Genomic DNA, 19825 nt, shown 5'->3' with positions numbered 1-19825 from the left:
TTGCAAGGAACGGGAAACTGAAATACGACCGAGTGTAAGAGAGGCAGACCTATCATTCAAGAAATCTCTGACCAGATGAAATATGTTACTTGGAATAGCGAAATTTTTGAGCAAAACGAGAATAGCCGGCCACCAAGCATGATCAAAAGCTCCTTTGATATCAAGAAAAATCAAAATTGTAAGCATATTTTTCTTCTTGCCTTTATCAACTACGTCTTTCAGGTAAAGGAGAGCATCTTCACAACATTTTTGCGGAGTGAAACCGAACTGGGTCTCGTTTAAGAGTTTTTTGCTGTGCAAAAACCAGGAAATCCTATTAACAATTAGCTTTTCAAGACATTTTCCAATAGTTGGTAGGAGGCTGATACATCTCAAATTGTCCAGATGTGGACCACGAAAGTCATTATTTTTCGGAATTAAAAAGATGTTTGCTCCCTTCCAGGAGCGCGGAAAGGTACTAAGCTGTAAGCAGGCATTAAAAAGTTTAGAAAAAAAACAGGGGAACATCAAGTGAATGCGTTTCAAAGCTTCATTTTGTATGCAATCAGGACCAGGAGATTTATTAAGCTTAAGGGAGTTAATCACTCCATCTATTTCTGCAGTAGTAAATAGAGGATCAAGACTCGAAGAATAATTTTCCAAGGCTTTAGTTCGTTGCAATCCGTGGAAAGGAGTATCGGTATTAATAGTATCGATAGGAAAGCATTTTTTATAAATCTCATTTATAGTTTCTTAAACAGAAGTGGTGGCGGAACCATTTGGAAGACGAATCCCAGAGACTTCAATTTTTTTCATGAGGTTTTGTTTTATACCGTACGTATAGATTTTCTTCCAAACATTATGTTCGTTAATATCCTCTAGAAAGTCCTTCCAAGATTGGACTTTAGCCTCTTCAAGCATTGAACTGTAATTTTCTTTTATTTGTAAATACTTTTGTCTATAAAGATTTCTAAGAATAAAATTTCGAGTTCTTTGATACCTGCGCCTAGCAGCATTGAGCCTTTTCCTCATACACTCAATCTCTATGCTCCACCAAGGAACCCAGTGCATTCTTATCTTTTTAAGAGGCATTGAGGCTTTAGAGGCAGAAAGGACTACATCTTGAAAGTTTTCTATGACAGATATTAAGGTGTCCACATCAGCACAAGAATCGATACGATTAGAAAGGTCAACAAAAGGTTGCTTGCAAAAAGAGTCAAAGCGATCCCAATTTGCCTTCTTAACATTGAAATATAGAAAATTATTGCATCTGTTAGTGGTAGAGGGATTAGTTGTCGCAGTAACTTCAAATTCAATTGTATTATGATCGGAAAGGGATTCATATTCTGGAAGGCACCAATATGAAACGTCACCTAGCACATCTGTTCCCACAACAGTTATATCAATATAGCTGGAGCCCTGGGAGCCACTGAAGGTAGGACCGCAATCTTCATTAATTACAAATAAGTTGTTCATACTTAAAAAGTCACAGAGCTTAATACCGCGAGAGTCGGAAATTGGACTGTGCCAGAGTTCGGACTTACTGTTAGCGTCCATACCCCAGATTAGCCTACGGCAATCTATTACGGCAAACACTTCACTAATTTTATGTAAATCCAAATCAATATTTCTGTTGGGTTCAAAATAGTAGGACAGAAGAAGAAATTTGAAAGCATTGAACGTGATGTGAATAAAAACCATATTGTAATCGACATTATTTAAATCAAAAAAAGTTGAAAGTTCTTGGTTACGAACAATAATCGCCGCCTTGATAGTATCACAACCTGCGTTGAAGTACGTGCGATACGAAGATGGAAAGAAAGGAAGAGAACCATTATAAGCGTAAGGCTCCTGAACAAGAGCAACATCTATGTCCGAAGTGTCCATGTTAAGAATGAGCTGCTGAGTAGCAATCTTTGAGCGATGAAGGTTAAGCTGAATAACTCTAAGACTTGATCTGGACGAATTAAACATGAGAAATTCTTGAAATATTTCTGCTCTTCATAAAAATATGCGTGGGACACTTATCCGCAAAAGGTCTATGTTTAACATCAACTTTCTTAATGGCATCCTTTATCTTTTTATTGTAGCGAATGCAATTAACGCAAACTTGGCTTGCTGTATTCTCGCAATGTTCACTTTTATGTTCTTCAGCACATTTAAAACAAGCAACTGAATTCCTACAATCCACTGCTTTGTGATTATAACCAAGGCACTTAAAACACCTATTTATTATTACAAAATTTTCGACCCTGCAAATAGACCATTCAAAGTGTAAATAACCAGAAGATAAACACTTTTGATGGAGATTAGGTGGAAGTTCACACACACCATGTCTGTTATTTGGAAATTTCTTCAAGGTGAATTTTAAGTTAATGTCTTTGCTACTTTCACCGTCCGCAAAGATATCAGGATTTTGATCAAATATTATGTTAGCAATTTCATTATTGTCTATTTCAGTTGGCACATTTTTAACAAGAAGGGCCGGATTTTTCCCCTTTGGTTCAGCCGATTGAAGTAAACCATTAGTTTTCAATTCATTTTTTAATTTGTCCCGGTCAGCCGAGGAGCAACATTGAACAATAACTTTATTATTAGCTATTGCTCTAACATTTTTAATTCCTATTTTCTTCTCTCTTGGATTTATAACTTCTTTTAGCATTTTTTGCACATCATTGGAAGAGGCATTTTCAAAGCTTTCAGTAGCGCTGACAATAAGAGGACAACTATTTCGCGAATTGTTTACAAAGTCGCCCCTAGATGGCGATACTACCTCAGCGTAAGATGGCCTTGCAACCAAAGCAGCCAGACTTTCTTCGCAAGCCTTACGATAATTAACGGATTGTAATCGTTCAAAACTTTTAGTAATTGCAATTTTTAACTCACCCAAGGCATTCTTGGCTTGTTCCCTCAAGTCATGGTTCATGTTGCACTTCGAAACGAGCGCCATATGAATAGTTTCAAAGTGATTTTCAAGAGACGCGTACAACACATCAAGCACATTTTTTGCTGTTAATCCGTTTACAATTTATATTCATATAATTGCACAAAAAAGGTTTTCTGATCATTTAACTCTTATTTAATATTTTCTAAAATCTGGAAATATGAAATAGAGGAACTTGCAGAACTTACCCTGTAATAATTAATATATTTAACTACTAGTATTTTGAAAAATTGTTATTAAAAACTTATTTATTGAAGACCGCAGTTCAATGCATGAAAAGGTAAATGAATGGGATTAAAAACCTCAGCAATATGTTCCAGATACAGCAATATGTTTATATTTTTAGGTGCTTGCATGTATTTTGATCAGAGACATCCATTGTTAAACATGCGAAGTATATATATATAAATGGCAATGATTTTCTTTTTTACCATTTTACTATTACTTTATTGCTATCAGTTTGAAAGTTTTCCATTTCGTATTATTGAGTCATTCAGTGTATAAAGTGTCTCCCCCGGCTTCCTGGCATAGGGGTAGTGCTTCTTCCCCGAGATCTGGGCGTCCTGGATTCGAGTCCCGGTTTGAGCATTGTTGTTCTTCATCTGTTTTACTGTGAGATGTGTGAATGTGCCCCCTTGTAAAAAGGGATTGTGCAAGCAAATGTGATACTTGAGTAGCTAAGACGTTCTCTAGGTCCTAGGTGGCGCTACTAAAATAAGAGACGCTCCCTTGGCTTAAAATCGCTGATTTTGTCAGGCAAACACATTGTCCATGTCCAGTGCCATTATATACAACAAGATACGCTCATAATTGCATTTGCGACATTCAGTGCATTTTGGTTGTTTGATTTGAAGAAATCTGCTGCCGAATCAGACCGTTTACAAACTTATGGTGAATATGCTCTGTCATATCCCAATTGTCGGTTTCAACGATTTAAGACCGGTGATTTCAAAGTACGGCCTGGAGCACCAAAAAAATTCGAAGACAATCAATTGCAAGACTTCTTGGACGAAAATGGGAAAAAGTTGTAGAGAATATTTTGATTGATATATATTGTACGAATTTTTCTGAATAAATGCCTTTTAAAGTGTTAAAAATTGTAAAAATACATGCAAGCACTTAATAATTAATTGCATTGGAATAAAAAAAATCTTTTAATGTAATTCTAAAAATGTTTTAAATATATACATGATATACAAAGAATTTCATAATTAAAGTAAATAAAGTATTAAAGAACATTAGAGAATTTACTGTTCCGTAATTGGAACATGGAAGTTCCTTGATTGAATTACTTAGAAGTGAAAAGTTATAAAGTATTCAGTTATTGTATTTGTTAACATAATGAATTTTCTTACATTTCTTGACGGCGTCGGTTCTGCAAATTCTCGTAACAGCTATTTCGAGTTCGTCGGAAGATGTTTTGAATGGCATGTCGCATTTATAAGCATTTCGGGTAAAACACTGTATCTCATTAAAGAGTTCATCGCCTGAAAAAAAATACAGTGATCTATATTATTAGATACACTTTTAAGACATGAATGGGAATTCCATCTTGCCAAAGTTTGCAAAATAAAATATAAGAAAAAAGTAAAATAAGTAATTGTAGGATGTCTGAGAATGTGCAATAATATTATTGTAAAAATCATACGGGATGTAAAACATCAGAAATGCATTAAGAATAAAAATAAATAACTAATATGAAATAAAATAATATAAATATAAACAGCAAATAAGAAATATAAAGCTATTATATCGTATAACAGCTTAGTATCAGATATATATTAATGCCTATGATCTCCAAAATATTTTTCGACCAACAGCTGAAGAATTGTTTTAAACGATATTGAAAAAATGACTTTTATTGTTTATTAGGAAGCAAAATCGTTCAAAATGGTTGCGCTCTTTCATTTATTTATGTTCAAATCGCTCAATCGTGGAAAGAAAAATATATTAATGCCTATCATTTCCAAAATATTTTCCGACCAATAGTTAAGACGCGCAGGAGAATTGTTTTAAACGATATTGGAAAAATGACTTTTACTTTTTATTAGGGAGCAAAATCTTTTAAAATGTTTGCGTTCCTTCATTTATTTATGCTCAAATCGTTCAAACGTGGAAAGATGTATTGTGTTTTATAAATTTAATTTGTAAATGTTGCAAATATTTGAATGTTATTGGCATGGAATGTCATATTAAATAGCAGTTAATATTGAAATTTTTGAGCATTATTGCCATAAAATGGGACAATCAATCTAAAAATACCAGCATTTAAATGAAGAAGTTCTCCTAGATACTGTAAAGTCTCGATCCAATAAAAGGTAGCGTTATGGTCAAATTCTTTATTTACAGCTTTATTTACATAAAATTACAGTTCATCATCTAGGTTAAATTATTCTTATTCGACACAACAAGGATAGTTCCTCGAATTCTTTCGGAGAAACCTCCCTAGGAAACAGCTAGCCGACTCTTCTCGCAACGGCCTGTTCTACGCAACGGCCGACTCTACGGCCTGTTCTCGCAAACAGGCCGTAGCTCCAGGGATCCACTGAATCTTCTTGGGTGGAATTCTCGTCGGACAATCCGCTCTCTGCCTCCTTCTCCACAATTCTTCTCTCTTCCAATCTCCTCGCACTTTTATCCTGTTCCCACCCTCATTCACATAGGACCATTTTCCCGGTTATCCAATAATCGTTCAGCAACAACTTCACTGGTCTACCGTCGACCGTGGGAATCCGTTGGGGAGCCACCCTCCACAATGTAAAGAATGCAGGTTCACATCTGTTTCAAATACAATGCAGGTGGGGTCCCTTATCTGGACTCGCACTAATTGCCTAGATGACCTTACTTTAAAGGGGTTGACCACCTGGCACTTCTGGAAGCACTTACACTGCGGTAGGACGTCGCCATTGGTGATGTTGCTGTCTGGATGCTAATTATGGAGCGTTAGAAAAGAAACGTCACCATGGTCAAGCAGGGAAGAAGCTGAATCATTACAATACACTGAATTTTATTTCTGATATTAATTGTCATTTCTTTAGACTTGGGTCAGCGAAGAAAGAGGTAAAACCTTAATATTTAGAATATTTAATACCGTCTCTTCATGAAACTATTATTGAGACAAAATAACTCAAAATTTATTCAAGTTGGTAAAGAATAAAATCCATTCCTTTTTATGATGTGTCAAATGTTTCCTTTCTTGATCATTAATGTTTTTCTTTTTATATAAGCCTCGATAGTTAAATTATTTCATAAACATAAATTTATAGCGTTTTGATGGAAATTGCAGAGTAATAGTGTTTGATAATTGACACTTGAAGTAACAAATCATAACTAATTCTTAAAAATGTCATGTAATCTCTTGGTTATATCTGAGAAATTATTGTATATTTTCAAAAAAACTTTGGGCTCACTAAAAGAGAATGATTTTTCTATTCAAAATGCATAAAAAATAAATTAATTCTTTTGAAAACACTTTTTTCAAAATTTGACTTTTTCTTTGCAATGAATTTTTCCACTTTTATCCACTATAGAAAAATATTAAGATTATATTCCTAAAAAACATTAAAAAAATCCGATTGTATTTAGGAAATTAATTGAGTATTAAAAAAATACAAAGAAATAAAATTTGCTAAGACAAAAATAATCCACTTCAAAAAAAAAAAAAAAAAACTAATTAAAAAGGTTTCAAGTAATACTTTTAGCCATTTCAAATGATGATTTCAGCTATTATGAAAAACGTTATCACTTGCTAATGAATTTGTTCTTTCGAAATGTTTGTATATAAATTTTGAAAATATTACAAATGATTACACACGAATCACTAAAATCAAATTTGTCTTATTAAAAACGTTTTCACTTAAGAGCTAGATTACATACTTGAAAATATTGCTTTTTAAGGAAATTTTCACCTATTAATTAGTTTCATCCAAATTATCATAGGAAAATTTCGGAAATAACGTAGAAGGCTACGAATGTATTAACAAACTATATCCGGTTGTAATCCTGCAATTAACTGTAATGCATTTAACATATTCTTTCAAAAATTCATTTCCTAAAATTGAACTCTTTAGTCGGGAAGTTGATACTTACAGAGAGTCATCTTTTCCATTGGAACGGCGTCTCTCACGCAGTCTTTGATCACCTTTCTAAAGCACTCCGTGTCACACTGGACAGTTCCAAAGAGAACTGAAAGAGAAACGTCATTGGTTTTTGGAATTAGATATTAAGAATTTTAATATAAAATTTTGGTTGTTTCTACACAATTTTTCTTGTTTGTTAACAGGAGCTTCAGGGATTAATTTTGGTTCTATTTTCAGTGTGAAGCTGAACGCTTTTACAGATGTATATTTCTAGAATTGAATGCTAGAAATTGATATGGGGAATTTTATACGATAAAATGAAAAGAATAGTTCTATTATTTTTCCAAATACAATGAATTGCCCTTGATTTTCTATAAGTCTCACTACTTTATGAATCAAAAGTATTATTTTTTTTCAAAACAATTTTAAAATCAACTAAAAATTAATTTAATTTGCTGCTGATTAGATTTTGTTTCATTAGTATAGTTAAGAGGTAATTCTCTCTGGCAAAGATACGGTTATAATTTTCTTCATTATCAAATGTAGAGCTTTATTTCCAGCAATGCTTGTGTAAACGCTCTCTATGCCAAGCCATCGGACTAAGAGCTACCAAATTGGTATACGTGTTTTGTATGAGTATTCTTTGGTTGGTACAAATGTGTAACTGTGGGCAATAATTGTGACATTTTAATGAGTGATTGCAATACCGGGATACCGAATACCGGTATTTTGAGCCATTTGTACAATTTTGTAATACCGGTATTCACAAGTTTAAATATCGATTCTTCGGTATTTACTAGAAATTTTTAAAATTGTCTCCTCTATATGTTCAGGGATCGCCAACATAGCAAAATAGTATATGTTTTTGTTTTTATGTCTCCCTAACCGGCGAAATTAATTAGCCTAAGAAGAAAATTAAAGAAGACTAGGAAGAATTAAAACAAGAAAAGAGACTAACCAATTCAAATCTGATCAAGTTTGTAGAAAATTTTCTTAAAATTTTTTACCCACAAACCCATCTACATTCAGAAGAATTCGGTACAGTTATCGAAGATTATGATGACACTAATGTCGATAGTGAAAAGGAATTGTCTCTTTAGCAAAAATTAGAATTTGCGATCAATAAAAAAAATTTCGACAAACCAAAATACAATGCAGAAATCAGCTATATCCAAAACCATCCGACGAGAAATCGATTTCTTTGAAGATGAGGGATTTAGAACTAAATGCTTGGAAAAAGTATATCGCGCATTGCTAACAGTACCACCAACTAGCTTAGATGCCGAAAGAACGTTTTCGACAGCTGGTCATTTTTACACAAAATTACGTTCCAGGCTTAAAGACAGTACAATTGATGCATTATGTTTTTTTAAGATCACATTTCAAAAATTTGTAATAGTACCACAGACTGAATAGTGATATTTATACTTTTTGTGATTTAAATAAATAAGACTTTCCTTTACTGTTTTGTGATTCTTCATATAGTGTTATAATTTATAAGTTACAAAAATCCAAGTATCTTTTAAAAAGAATTCGCTTAGCGTAAGAATTTTTTATCCCTTCATTTGGGCCATGGGGACTTGTTGACTCCAACATTTTCAGAGCTTCTGTTGAATTAATTAAAATAAAGTAAAGGTGGCATTGGATCAGGAAATAAGAGAACATTTTAGAATGGAGTTAATATGGATAAAATTAAGATGAAAATTTGGGAATTAATTAGGATTTAAAATGAATTTTGAAATATCATTACATATATATATATAATATTTTAAGAGCAAAGTACTGCTGCTTTAATATTGGCATTTTAAATATTTCTTTAAAAATACTTTTGCCATTTTAAAATACGCTTTTTAAATTTGTCTATTTATAATTATTGCTATTATTTCCAATTACATAAATATAAAGAAATGAAGAAAAAAATTGGGAAATGCGTAGTGCAATGAACAAAACTATGTAAGGCTTCTAAAATAGTATAAATTACATAACCAATCAAAATTTTAAGCATAAATTTATTTTTCTAAGGAAACCCTTCATAATAAAGTCACGTAATTTTTTTTAAAGATTTTATCGATGATTAATTCCGGAAAATTAATTGGTTATAAATTACAAATTTCTGGTTAGTGAATAATAAAATGAACTAAAAAAATGTCAGAGAAAAATGGCGATATTATGATCCTCTCATACCAAAGGCGTGAAATAAATTTAATTACCTACAATTGCAAACAAAATCAAGAACTTCATGTTGGTCGATGTGTCTTTGAGCCGGAACCTCTTTGCTGGACTGAGAAAGTAAATAAGATGGCTCGATCATAAGAATTTATTGGCACTTTTTATCGTTTTCCCTCTGACATATGAGTGATAATTTATTAATCTTAATGCGTTCAAGCTCATCGAAAGACACCTGTGATTAAAAAAACTTATCTCATTATTCAGAAAATCAAACACCTGTTTTAAGCGTAAATGAATGTCCTAAGATATCAGGGTTATAATCGCAATCATAGCAAAGTATCAATCTACTTAGATATCAGTTGGTACCTTATTACAGTCTTTGAGCGAAATAACGCTTCAGACCATTACTGAATTGACTGTAAATCTTATTTATTTTTTATCGCAGTATAAATTCGCATTGACGTACTATATTTATAAACAGTTACTGGAAAGGGAAAAAAAATTTCTTTTATTCGAAACTGTAAACCAATATCTCTTAGAAGACCGAAGATAGATATGGAAAATACGAGAATGACAATGAATAGGATTAAGTAGATACTTACATACTGCAATTTTTTTTATATGTTGAAATTATTGAATTGAATCTGTGTATTGAAAAGGTAACTGCCATTGAATTCATTTGCTCAATGACTAGGTAATCTTCTCTTTCTAGAAAATAGAAATCAAGGAAGAAATTGGTCGAAAAATCCGTTATAAAATTTTTATTTACACAAACATTAAATAATAAAAGTGAAATAAAGATTGCTGAAGAAAAGTATTCTGGAATGAGAAGTAAAAACCGTTTTGATTATCTATATCTATATCTATATTATATATATATATATATATAGATAGATAGATAGATAGATAGATATAGATATAGATATCTATATATATATATATATATATATATATATATATATATATATATATATATATATATATAGATAGATAGATAGATAGATATAGATATAGATATATATATATATATATATATATATATACAAAAGTATTAAAATCAAGTTAATAGGAACATCAAATAAACCAAATAAAAAAGAATCCGGCTTGAAGACTTTTTCAAGGGTCACCCTCAGGCAGGGATTCAAAGAAAGGGATTTTTTCTGTGAGGAAATCCAGACAAAGGTCTAATAATGATTCCTCGTGACCCGAAAATCCCGTGAAATTAGGCCCAAGAGATATACCATTTTAACGGAAAGGAAAATACAAAACAACAAATTAGAAGAAAATAACCACCACAAAGTAAAAATACAATAACAAAATTAACAATATAAACAAAAATATCATAAAATAGCACTAACGGAAAAAAGAAAGGCAAGAACTTACCATTAGCAGTGAAGGAAATTTTTAAGCTATCGATTGTGACACGCGCTTTTTAAAAAAAAGTAACGGTAAATTAGGTAAGAAATTGTAGGCTCCCAGCGCCATCTATTGAGTGATCTAATATGCAAGGAAAGATCTATTTTTATTTAAGCTGTAGGATTAATCCCAAACCATACCTTGTTTAATTAAAAAATTGACATTACAGTAATTTCTTGGAAATTCATTTTTAATTAAATTTTTAAGGAGGTTGTTTGATGCTTCAATATAGAAATTTTTATTATTGCAAACCCTTTTGATCCTGTTAACTTGTGAGAAAATTAGATTTTTGAAAATTTTAGAGTTTAGATTGGAATGGTAGTTACATAGTTTTGTTATTTTAAAGTTGAATATATCCCTTTTATCGTATATACCAACTATTGTTTTATCCTTAGCAATTTTGATTTTTAAATCCAGAAAGGTAGCCTCAAGTTGATTTTTATTTGTTTCCTTTAGAATTAAATCTTTTGGATAGCAATTAGTAACAATATTAGTATTGTCGAAGTTAATCAAAAGTAGGTCATCAATATATCTCCACCCGTTTATTAAATTATATTTAATTATTTTTTTCTCATAGTAATGTAGGAAAATATTAGCTAAAGCACTTGAGAAAGCTGTTCCTATTGGAATGCCCTTGACTTGTTTATAAAAATTAATACCATTAAAAACGTAATTTTCAGTAATATTAAAATTACATAACTCAACTCAGTTATTTTTAGGAATGATATTTTCATTTAAATATTCGTCATATATAAAAGTGCATACCTTTATTAATTTTTCATGAGGTAGATTAGTGTATAAATTTTCGAAATCAAAAGAATTACATTTATTAATGTTGTTATCTTTAAGAAAATCCAGTACTTCTTTGTTACTAGAAATAATAAAGTTGTCTTCAGTTTTTGTTTTGTCCAGGATAATTTTTAAGTATTTAAAGAAATGTTTGCCCATATAGTAATTATAACTGCCAGTGCTACAGGTCACGAATCTGAATTTTAATGGATCTTTATGAAATTTAACTGTTGGGAATAAATAAGGATAGTTAAGAGAGCAAGTTTTAGTTTTGGTTTTTTTTGCGAAAGCTAGCATTCTTTTATCTAATTCCTTTTTCCTGGTGTTCTTTAACATATAAGTTGCATTAGAGTTATATTCATTAATTAAAAGTTCTTTATAATAATATTTACAAATTAAACAAAAATTATTTGCTGATTTATCTATTACTGTAATAACAAATTTTTCTTTTAAATTTTTTATTTCGTTTTTCAATGTTTTACTAAAATAAATCCCACGTTCTTTAGATCTGTCAAAATCAGTATTCATTTTTATTTTAATTTCCTTTAAAATTCTCACTTTCCATTCCCCGAAACCTTCCGCAGACCAATGGTATTTTCTAGATAATTTAGCAATAAAAACATCCAAATCATTACCAATAGAAATCAAAATTTTGTTATGGTTTATTTTTTCTCTTAATCTAAATTTTGTTCCTCATCCCATCAAATCTCTTAAAGAGTTGGATTCAATAATTTTTAAATTACCTGTAATAATATGACCTTTATGAACATCTATAAAATCTTTATAGTTTTCTTTGTGACAGCAACAATCTGTTTTATTTATTTTATCTAAATTTTTGCTATAGTAATTATAATTACAAATTTTTTTTCTTTAAAGTTGAAGTGCAACTAAACGCTATTGAAACATTTGTTTTATCTGATAGAGGAAAAAATATATTATCATTATGTATGATTTTGGGTAATTTTAGATATTCGAAGTAAATATCCAAGAATTTAATCACACAGAATTCTTTGTAAACATTATTTTTATTATTAAAAAGTAAATCGTTTTTTCCAATGTTAAGTTTAAATTTAATAAGATCTAGAATAATACATTTTGTGTACGAATTTTTAAACTCTAATTCCCCGAATTTATTATTTAAAAATTATTTAATTTTATTATTTCTAAGACCAAAAATGTATTTCCTAATTTTATGAATGTTTTCACTATTGTGTTCCAGATTACAGTAATTTAGAAATTCCTCAAATATAATTTGAAAATTGCCTCCTTTCCCTTTACCTCTTTTAAATCTTTTAGAAAAGTTATCTTTATTTAGAAAATATTTAAATATGTTATAAATGCAATTATTGTTTAAATCTGCATAACCATCCCCATTTAATTTACTATTGAGACCATAAGGAAATAAAGATTTCATATTGCAAATATAAATGTTTTCTAAATCTAATTTTTTGTTCAATTCGTTAATATTGTCTTCTAGAATGTAGATATTAATATTGTTGAAGTTATGGTTTTGAAAATGCTCTAGTTCAAAGTCAGTGGTCCTATTTTTAATGAAGTTTTTTATATCTGATCTGTGATTGTTAATTCTTAAATTAAGCTCGGTGCTAGTTTGGCCAATATATTTTAAATTACATTCTGAACAATTAAGGAGATAAATCAAGTTTTTGTTTTTACAGAATATTTGTAATTTTGAGATTTCATTATTGATCTGTTCCTTATCTGCTAATGGACATGTCTTACACTTCCCGTTTCCACAATTTTTATATTTTTTTGTATTTTTAAGGTTTTTTTAAACAAAACGATTGTGTCAGTAATTTTTTCTCCGTGAATGCTCCTGACACAAAGCTATCCACAGTGCCCCTTGGTAGAGCGCGCGACGGGCCATGCGCGATGATAAAATCGTTATTAACTTCTTGCATAGTTTAATTTATTTATTAAAATGAAAATATATCTTCCAAACGCCAAAAAACAAGGAATACTATGAAGTTTCTTTCCTTTTCCTTTTTTAGTTTTAGTTTGAATAGGTAATAATTTTTAATTGCGATTTCGAAACTGTTTTGTTTCGTTTTCGTTTCGTTTTCAAACTATTTCTTACTTTAGATTGGTTACTTATATATATATATATATATTGTTACGAAATTTTCGGGGGGGGGGTTTGTTAGGATAGTGGGGGTTATATGGTGTGGAGAACACTCAATCACCAGGCGGCAGTAGAAAATAAAACGAAGACGTTTATTTACACGAAGACACACAGGACCGCACAAAGACGACAACTATATACAGCACAGAAGATGATTATCTGCAGCCGAGACGTGCAGCATACAACAGTATACACAGCAGCTCTATTCCGTCGCTGCTCCGCTAGTCCCTGGAAAACGAGTTCTTCACCGTCGCTTCCGACTACGACTCCACTGTTCCACGACTCAATTCACCACTGCCCGGCAGCTGCAGGTGCTTCCTTTTATAGGTCTCAGAGGGCGGGCTAGAAGCCTCTCAACCAATCAGGGACGTTCGAGGCTTATCTCCGTTCCTACTGGACGGATCGGGATCTTTCGGGTATAATCTATTTTGGCACCAAAGTCGCCAAATTCGTCACCAAGTCCCCAAATGGTCATCAAGTTTGTCACCAAGCTCTGGGACCTCCTATGGAACCCGCTATGCTGGGAAGCCGCATCACAGGTTCGTAACAATATATATATATATATATATATATATATATATATATATATATATATATATATATATATATATATATATATATATATATATATATATATATATGATATAGAGCAAATTGATTCCAAAAGCTTTATCTTAATTTAGCCCATAGTAATTTCATTCTCTTATTTCCTGATCTCATTCCACTTTTAATTCAACTATGTAAAAATTACTGCGACATCAGTTGACCTTACCAAGGTGAACACGATTATTCAATTGACACGTGGCCGGAAATCCCATGTTATATAAGACTAGTGATCTTTTGTTTCGTTCCTTTTCTTACTTCTGCTTTTGTCTCACGCTGTGGCGGAAGTGCCATCTCCGCGTCTCTGATTGTAAATAATTATGCTTCCTCGGAATGGATATTAAAGAGAATTAAAAAATCGAAAGCGTCTTCTATGTCTTCGAACCTGCCTTCTACTTTGCAGAAATATTCTTACACACACATACACGGGAAATTAAATTTTTTTCTTAATTCAGATTCTCTCATATTTCTGACATCTCATGCTTTGATTTAATAAAAGATAATTTAATTTTAATAATTAATTTTTTAAAATAAGATAATTTAAGCAAATTTTTGGTTGTATAGAATCTATATTTCTAAGAAATGATTGTTTTTGCATCATTCAAATCGAAACTGTTTTTGAAAAATAAACTTGTTTGTTGTAGCATAAGCTACATATTAATTCTTGTGCCATAAAAGTCTCAAAGCTAACGAAACCAAACAAAACCAGCTAGGCCTATACTTATAATTCCAGTTAACCTTCTGGTTAACTGGAATTGAAAGCGTTTCGACGAAAACTGATCTGAAAACGAAATTAATTTTTAGATTGGAAAGAACAAAAGCCATTTTAGATTTTTCTCATATATTTCGAAACAAAAGGAGAAGAAGAAACTATGTAGAGATAAATATATTTTGGTGCGTGGTTTAACACGCATTGCCAAATTTACTTTAAATTAAAGTATTAAAACATTTTTACTTAATGAAAACTGATAGCCATGTAAATAACAAAAATAAATTTTAATTACAAATTAAATTAACAAATATAAATCATGATACATTGGCCGTAATTCCATCGACCAGAACGAGGCAGAAGTTCTAAGCCAGCTGGCGAAGGCAGGAAGTGAGTCACTCGTATCCGTTGGAGAGCAAAGTTCATCTTCATAGGTATGATTGATGCTTATCGCCAACTGGCGAAACAAACAGTCATTTATCGCCTGTTTGGCCGCTGCACACTCCCTCCGCAGTCTCATTGGAAATGGACATAACGACGTGGGGGTCGAACTTGTCGCCCTGTGCGAGTTGTTTGCCTTGCTGGAACGACGATGGATGTCTCAGCTGGAAGTGTTTTAGTATACTTAGTAGAACTTGCTTGTTGCTTGGCTGGTGGTATACTGAAACACTCAGGAGGAATTATAAAAGCAGGTTTCAGACGGTCTATAGAAATGGTGTGGGAAGTTCCCTTGATCTCCAGATCAAACGTTTTTTGTCGCCTGACAAGAACTTTGTACGGTCCATCATATGGCGCTTGTAGGGGTTTGCGTACACCGTCATGTCTCACAAATACATGTGAACACTCGTTGAGGTGAGGATGTACAAAGATAGTTCTTTGTCCATGACAGGAAGTTGGAATTGGTCTCATCATTGCAAAATGGCGTTTCAAGTCCTCCAAGAGTTGCTTGGGTGATGCGTCTCCAGGTGTTGGATCGAAATTTCTTCTGGTAGTCGCAGAGACTTGCCATATACCAGCTCAGCAGTCGTCGCTTGTAGATCCTCTTTGAAGACAGACCGGAATCCGAGTAACAAGGTGGGCAGTGCTGCAGACCACTGATCTGTGTTGTAGGCTTTCAAAGCTGCCTTTAATGGGCAGTGGAACTCTTCGATCAAGCCATTGGCCTGAGGATGATAAGGAGAAGATCTGATACTTTTAATTCCTAGTAGCTGAGAGAGAGCGCGGAACAAATCACTCTCAAACTGTCTGCCTTGGTCAGTAGTGATTCTTATAGGACAACCAAATCTGGCTATCTAGTGCTTAAAAAAATTTTGTGCTACTGTCTGTTCTGTCATGTCTGGAATTGGTACGGCTTCTGGCCATCTCGTGAACCTATCTATCATTGTTAAACAGTAATAGTTTCCTTGAGAAGGAGGCAGAGGGCCTACAAAGTCCAGGTGCACATGTTCGAACCTCTGTGATTGATCTGCAAATTTTCCTACTGGGGTTTTAGTATGGCGAATTACCTTCGATTTTTGACCCAATGCTTAGCCCAATTGTTGCAATCTTTTCGAATGGAAGGCCAAATAAAACGCGATCGAATTAATTTTGAAGTGCTGTGAATGCTAGGATGAGATAAATTATGTAGTGATGAAAAATTTGTTGACGAAATGATTCAGGAATATAAGGTCGAGCTGTACCTGTTGATACATCACAATAAATGGAAGTTTCGCAATTTGGAAAAGCAATTCTTTTAAATTGTAATGTTTCAGAATTATCGATTAAATTTTTTAATTCAGAATCAATTTGTTGCGCTTGTGCAATTTCGTTATAATCTATGGGATTTGGCATATTTATAGCGTTTATCCTAGAAAGTGCATCTGCTAATATATTCTCAGAGCCTTTTATGTGGTGAATATCGGTGGTAAACTGAGATATAAAATCTAATTGTCTAGCCTGTCTCGGAGAGCATTTGTCCAAGCGTTGTTGGAAAGCGTAAGTTAACGGCTTATGATCCGTAAACAAAGAGAAATTTCTAGCTTCAAGCATGTGCCTAAAGTGTTTGATGGCAGCATAAGCTGCTAATAACTCTCTGTCGTAAGCGCTATAGTTTCTTTCTGCTGGGGAGAGTTTCCGAGAAAAGAATGCGAGTGGTTGCAATTCTTCATCTACTAATTGAGACAATGACCCACCGACTGCAAAGTCTGAAGCGTCGACTTGTAAAATTAATATGGCATCTGGTTTTGGATGTGCCAATAAAACAGCATTTTCAATTAATTGTTTACAATTTTGGAATTCTTCTTCCGCTTTATCTGACCAGTCCAATTTCGTTTTATCATTCTTTTTCGCTTCTTTTAAATATGAAGTTAAATGTACCTGATGTTTTGCTATGTTCGGTAAAAATCTACGGAAGAAATTTTAAAAACCTAAAAATCTTTGAAGATCTTTAACTGTTTTTGGTTGTGAATATTTGAGAATCGGTTCAACTTTATGGGGTAAAGGTTTAGTTCCCGAACTGGTAATTAAATGACCTAAGAATGGAATTTCTGAGACGCCAAATATGCATTTTGAAACATTTATGGTTAGTCCATATGTATTTAATCTCTCTAGTACGATTCGTAAATGAGCTTTATGCTCTTCTTGGCTGGAACTAAATATTAAAATATCATCCAAATAGACATAGCAAAATTTAATATCTCCCATAATTTCATTCTTGAATCGCTGAAAAGTTTGTTCTGCCCCACATAGTCCAAAATTTAAGAATGGGAATTCAAACAGTCCAAATGGTGTACAAACTGCGGTTTTTTGTATATGATCCGGATGCACTAGTATGTGAAAATAAGCACGGACTATATCAAGTTTTGAAAAAATATTTTTTCCGTGGAGTGCATTTGAAAAATCCTGGATATGGGGTATGGGATAACGGTCCGGTACATACAGGCATTCAATCTCCTATAGTCGCCCACAGGACGAATGCTGCCTGATCTTTTGGAAACGACATGAAGGGGAGATGACCAGGGTGATTTTGATGGTCGGCATATGCCTTGATCCATCATGAACTGAAACTCTTTTTTGACAGCGTCATACATTTCTGGATTTAGCCTTCTAGGTTTACTATGGAAAGGCGGACCGGTTGTTTCAATAAAATGACCGTATTATGTTTAACAGGTTTTACACCAAATGTTAATTTTGTTAATTCTGGGAATTCTTCCAAAATTTTATGGTATAGTGATTCACCTGATTAGAGATGATTTAGAGATGCATAATTTGTTGATTTTGAAATTATTCCGGGTTGGGTAAATTTAGTTACATTATCAATAAATTTGCGCCCTTTGAGATCTATTAATAGGTCAAAGGTTTGTAAAAAATCTGCCCCTATTATGGGAACAGGCACATTAGCAATTAAAAATTTCCATGGAAAATTTCTTAGACCTAAGTCCACATTTAATAGTTTAGATCCATAAGTATAAATTTTTTAGTTGTTAGCTGTAAAAAGTTGCAGAGAATCAGGGTTTAGGTTTTTTTGGTTTTTGTTGAGCGGTATGCACGAAACATCAGAGCCAGAATCTATCAAAAACTTGAAATGGGATCTCTTATCAAAAACATGCAAACGATACGATTGTGCGGCTGCCGCCGATGTAGGTTGATCGACAGCCGCTATTGCGAGTTTTCCTGATCCGCTTTAGTTGAGTACGAACACGGCGATACGCACTTCAGTGCCTTTTCTCCGAAACGCGAATGATAATAACAGAATTTTCTCCCACGATCACCGGAACGCCCACGCGAAAAACTGCGCTGTCTATTTTTCCGATGGAACGGGCCTCTGCTTCTGTCGCGGGAAAGCCGTTGTACCTGCTTACTTAAAGCGGCGATTTCGCTTCGGAGTGCAGTAAACTCATCCGGAGTGGAAGCTTTCCGCATAGCAGTATTTTCCGCGCCTCGGGGGACAGCAAAAACGCTGTTATCTGTTGAGGAAATACGGACCTCGTCAATTTTGTCGGCCATGTTGGCCAAATTGTCCAGGGGTTCAGAACTTATTGATAAAATTGCCTGCATTTCTAATGGCAGTCTTTGCAGCCATAAAGTTTTGAGGAAATCATCTTTTATGCCTGTGCCACCACCGAGTTCGCGCATCTTTCGGAGTAACTGCGATGGTTTATCGGTGCCTAAATGTAGTTCCGAAAGCAGTCGACGGATCTGTTTATTTTCCGAAGCTGAAAATTAGGCTATAAGTCGAGTCTTTAACGCATCATATTTGTTGGTGTCAGAGGGTGTGAGTAAACTATCAGCTACCGCAGATAAAGTTTTCGGATCAATAGTTGCAATCAAATGATTGTATTTTGTAATATCATTGGTTATTTTAGCTAGAGCGAAATTGCTTTCTACTTGGATGAACCACAATTTTATATTGTTCCTCCACAGCGGTGGTATTTTCACCGAAAGATGGGACACCTGCGACTCTGTCGGAGCGTCAGCATTGACAGTTTTTCAGAATTAAGCATTTTTGGTTTCTCGTTGTGGAAAACTAATAATTTTTACAATATTTACGAATATCAGAAAAATTTATGATTATTTAAATACACGTGTTTTTAAAAAAAATTGGGAGTTAAGAATCATAATAATAAACATGGTAGCCAAACGAAAGTAATAAGAAATTAATACTTCGAATACGAAAAATAAGACGAAAAATAATACTGAATATAAATAACAAGATTTCTTCGCCAAAAAAATGGGAAAATGAAATATTGACCAATCACAGAGAAATGAACAGAAAATTCGAGCACATACCTGGTCCTTGATGCATTACTTCTTGGCACAATAATCCAAAATAATCCATAATGGGTGGTATGTACTAAAAATATTTGAAGAGCTCAGTTACTAAAATCTGATTTGAGCATATTTTAGAAATTTTGAGGCTGGACTTCGCAAGTTTTAGAAAAGTAAAGCAGAAAGTACCAGGTCACCAGTTTGGTGCGTGGTTTAACACGCATTGCCAAATTACTTTAAATTAAAGTATT

General features: G+C 33.0%; 1 protein-coding gene across 2 annotated transcripts in view; it reads right to left on the bottom strand.

Moving 5' to 3' along the window:
- Positions 1 to 19825, bottom strand: part of LOC129989440 (uncharacterized) — a 46305-nt gene that overhangs the window by 4172 nt on the left and 22308 nt on the right. The window contains exons 1-3 of one of the 2 annotated variants that reach the window (XM_056097986.1): positions 9213 to 9345; positions 7013 to 7108; positions 4279 to 4410 (exon numbers count right to left, since the gene is read on the bottom strand). In XM_056097986.1, the coding sequence (XP_055953961.1) occupies positions 4279 to 4410; positions 7013 to 7108; positions 9213 to 9243 (259 nt within the window). In that variant the 5' untranslated portion in view covers positions 9244 to 9345. Of the gene's footprint in view, positions 1 to 4278; positions 4411 to 7012; positions 7109 to 9212; positions 9346 to 19825 lie in introns of those variants that run through there. The other variant, XM_056097985.1, reaches the window with a different exon arrangement.

This window comes from Argiope bruennichi, chromosome 10 (genome assembly GCF_947563725.1).
Source record: "Argiope bruennichi chromosome 10, qqArgBrue1.1, whole genome shotgun sequence".
Lineage (NCBI taxonomy): Eukaryota > Metazoa > Arthropoda > Arachnida > Araneae > Araneidae > Argiope > Argiope bruennichi.
The sequence above is the reverse complement of the archived record's forward strand: the minus strand, read 5'-3'. Positions and strand labels throughout refer to the sequence as shown.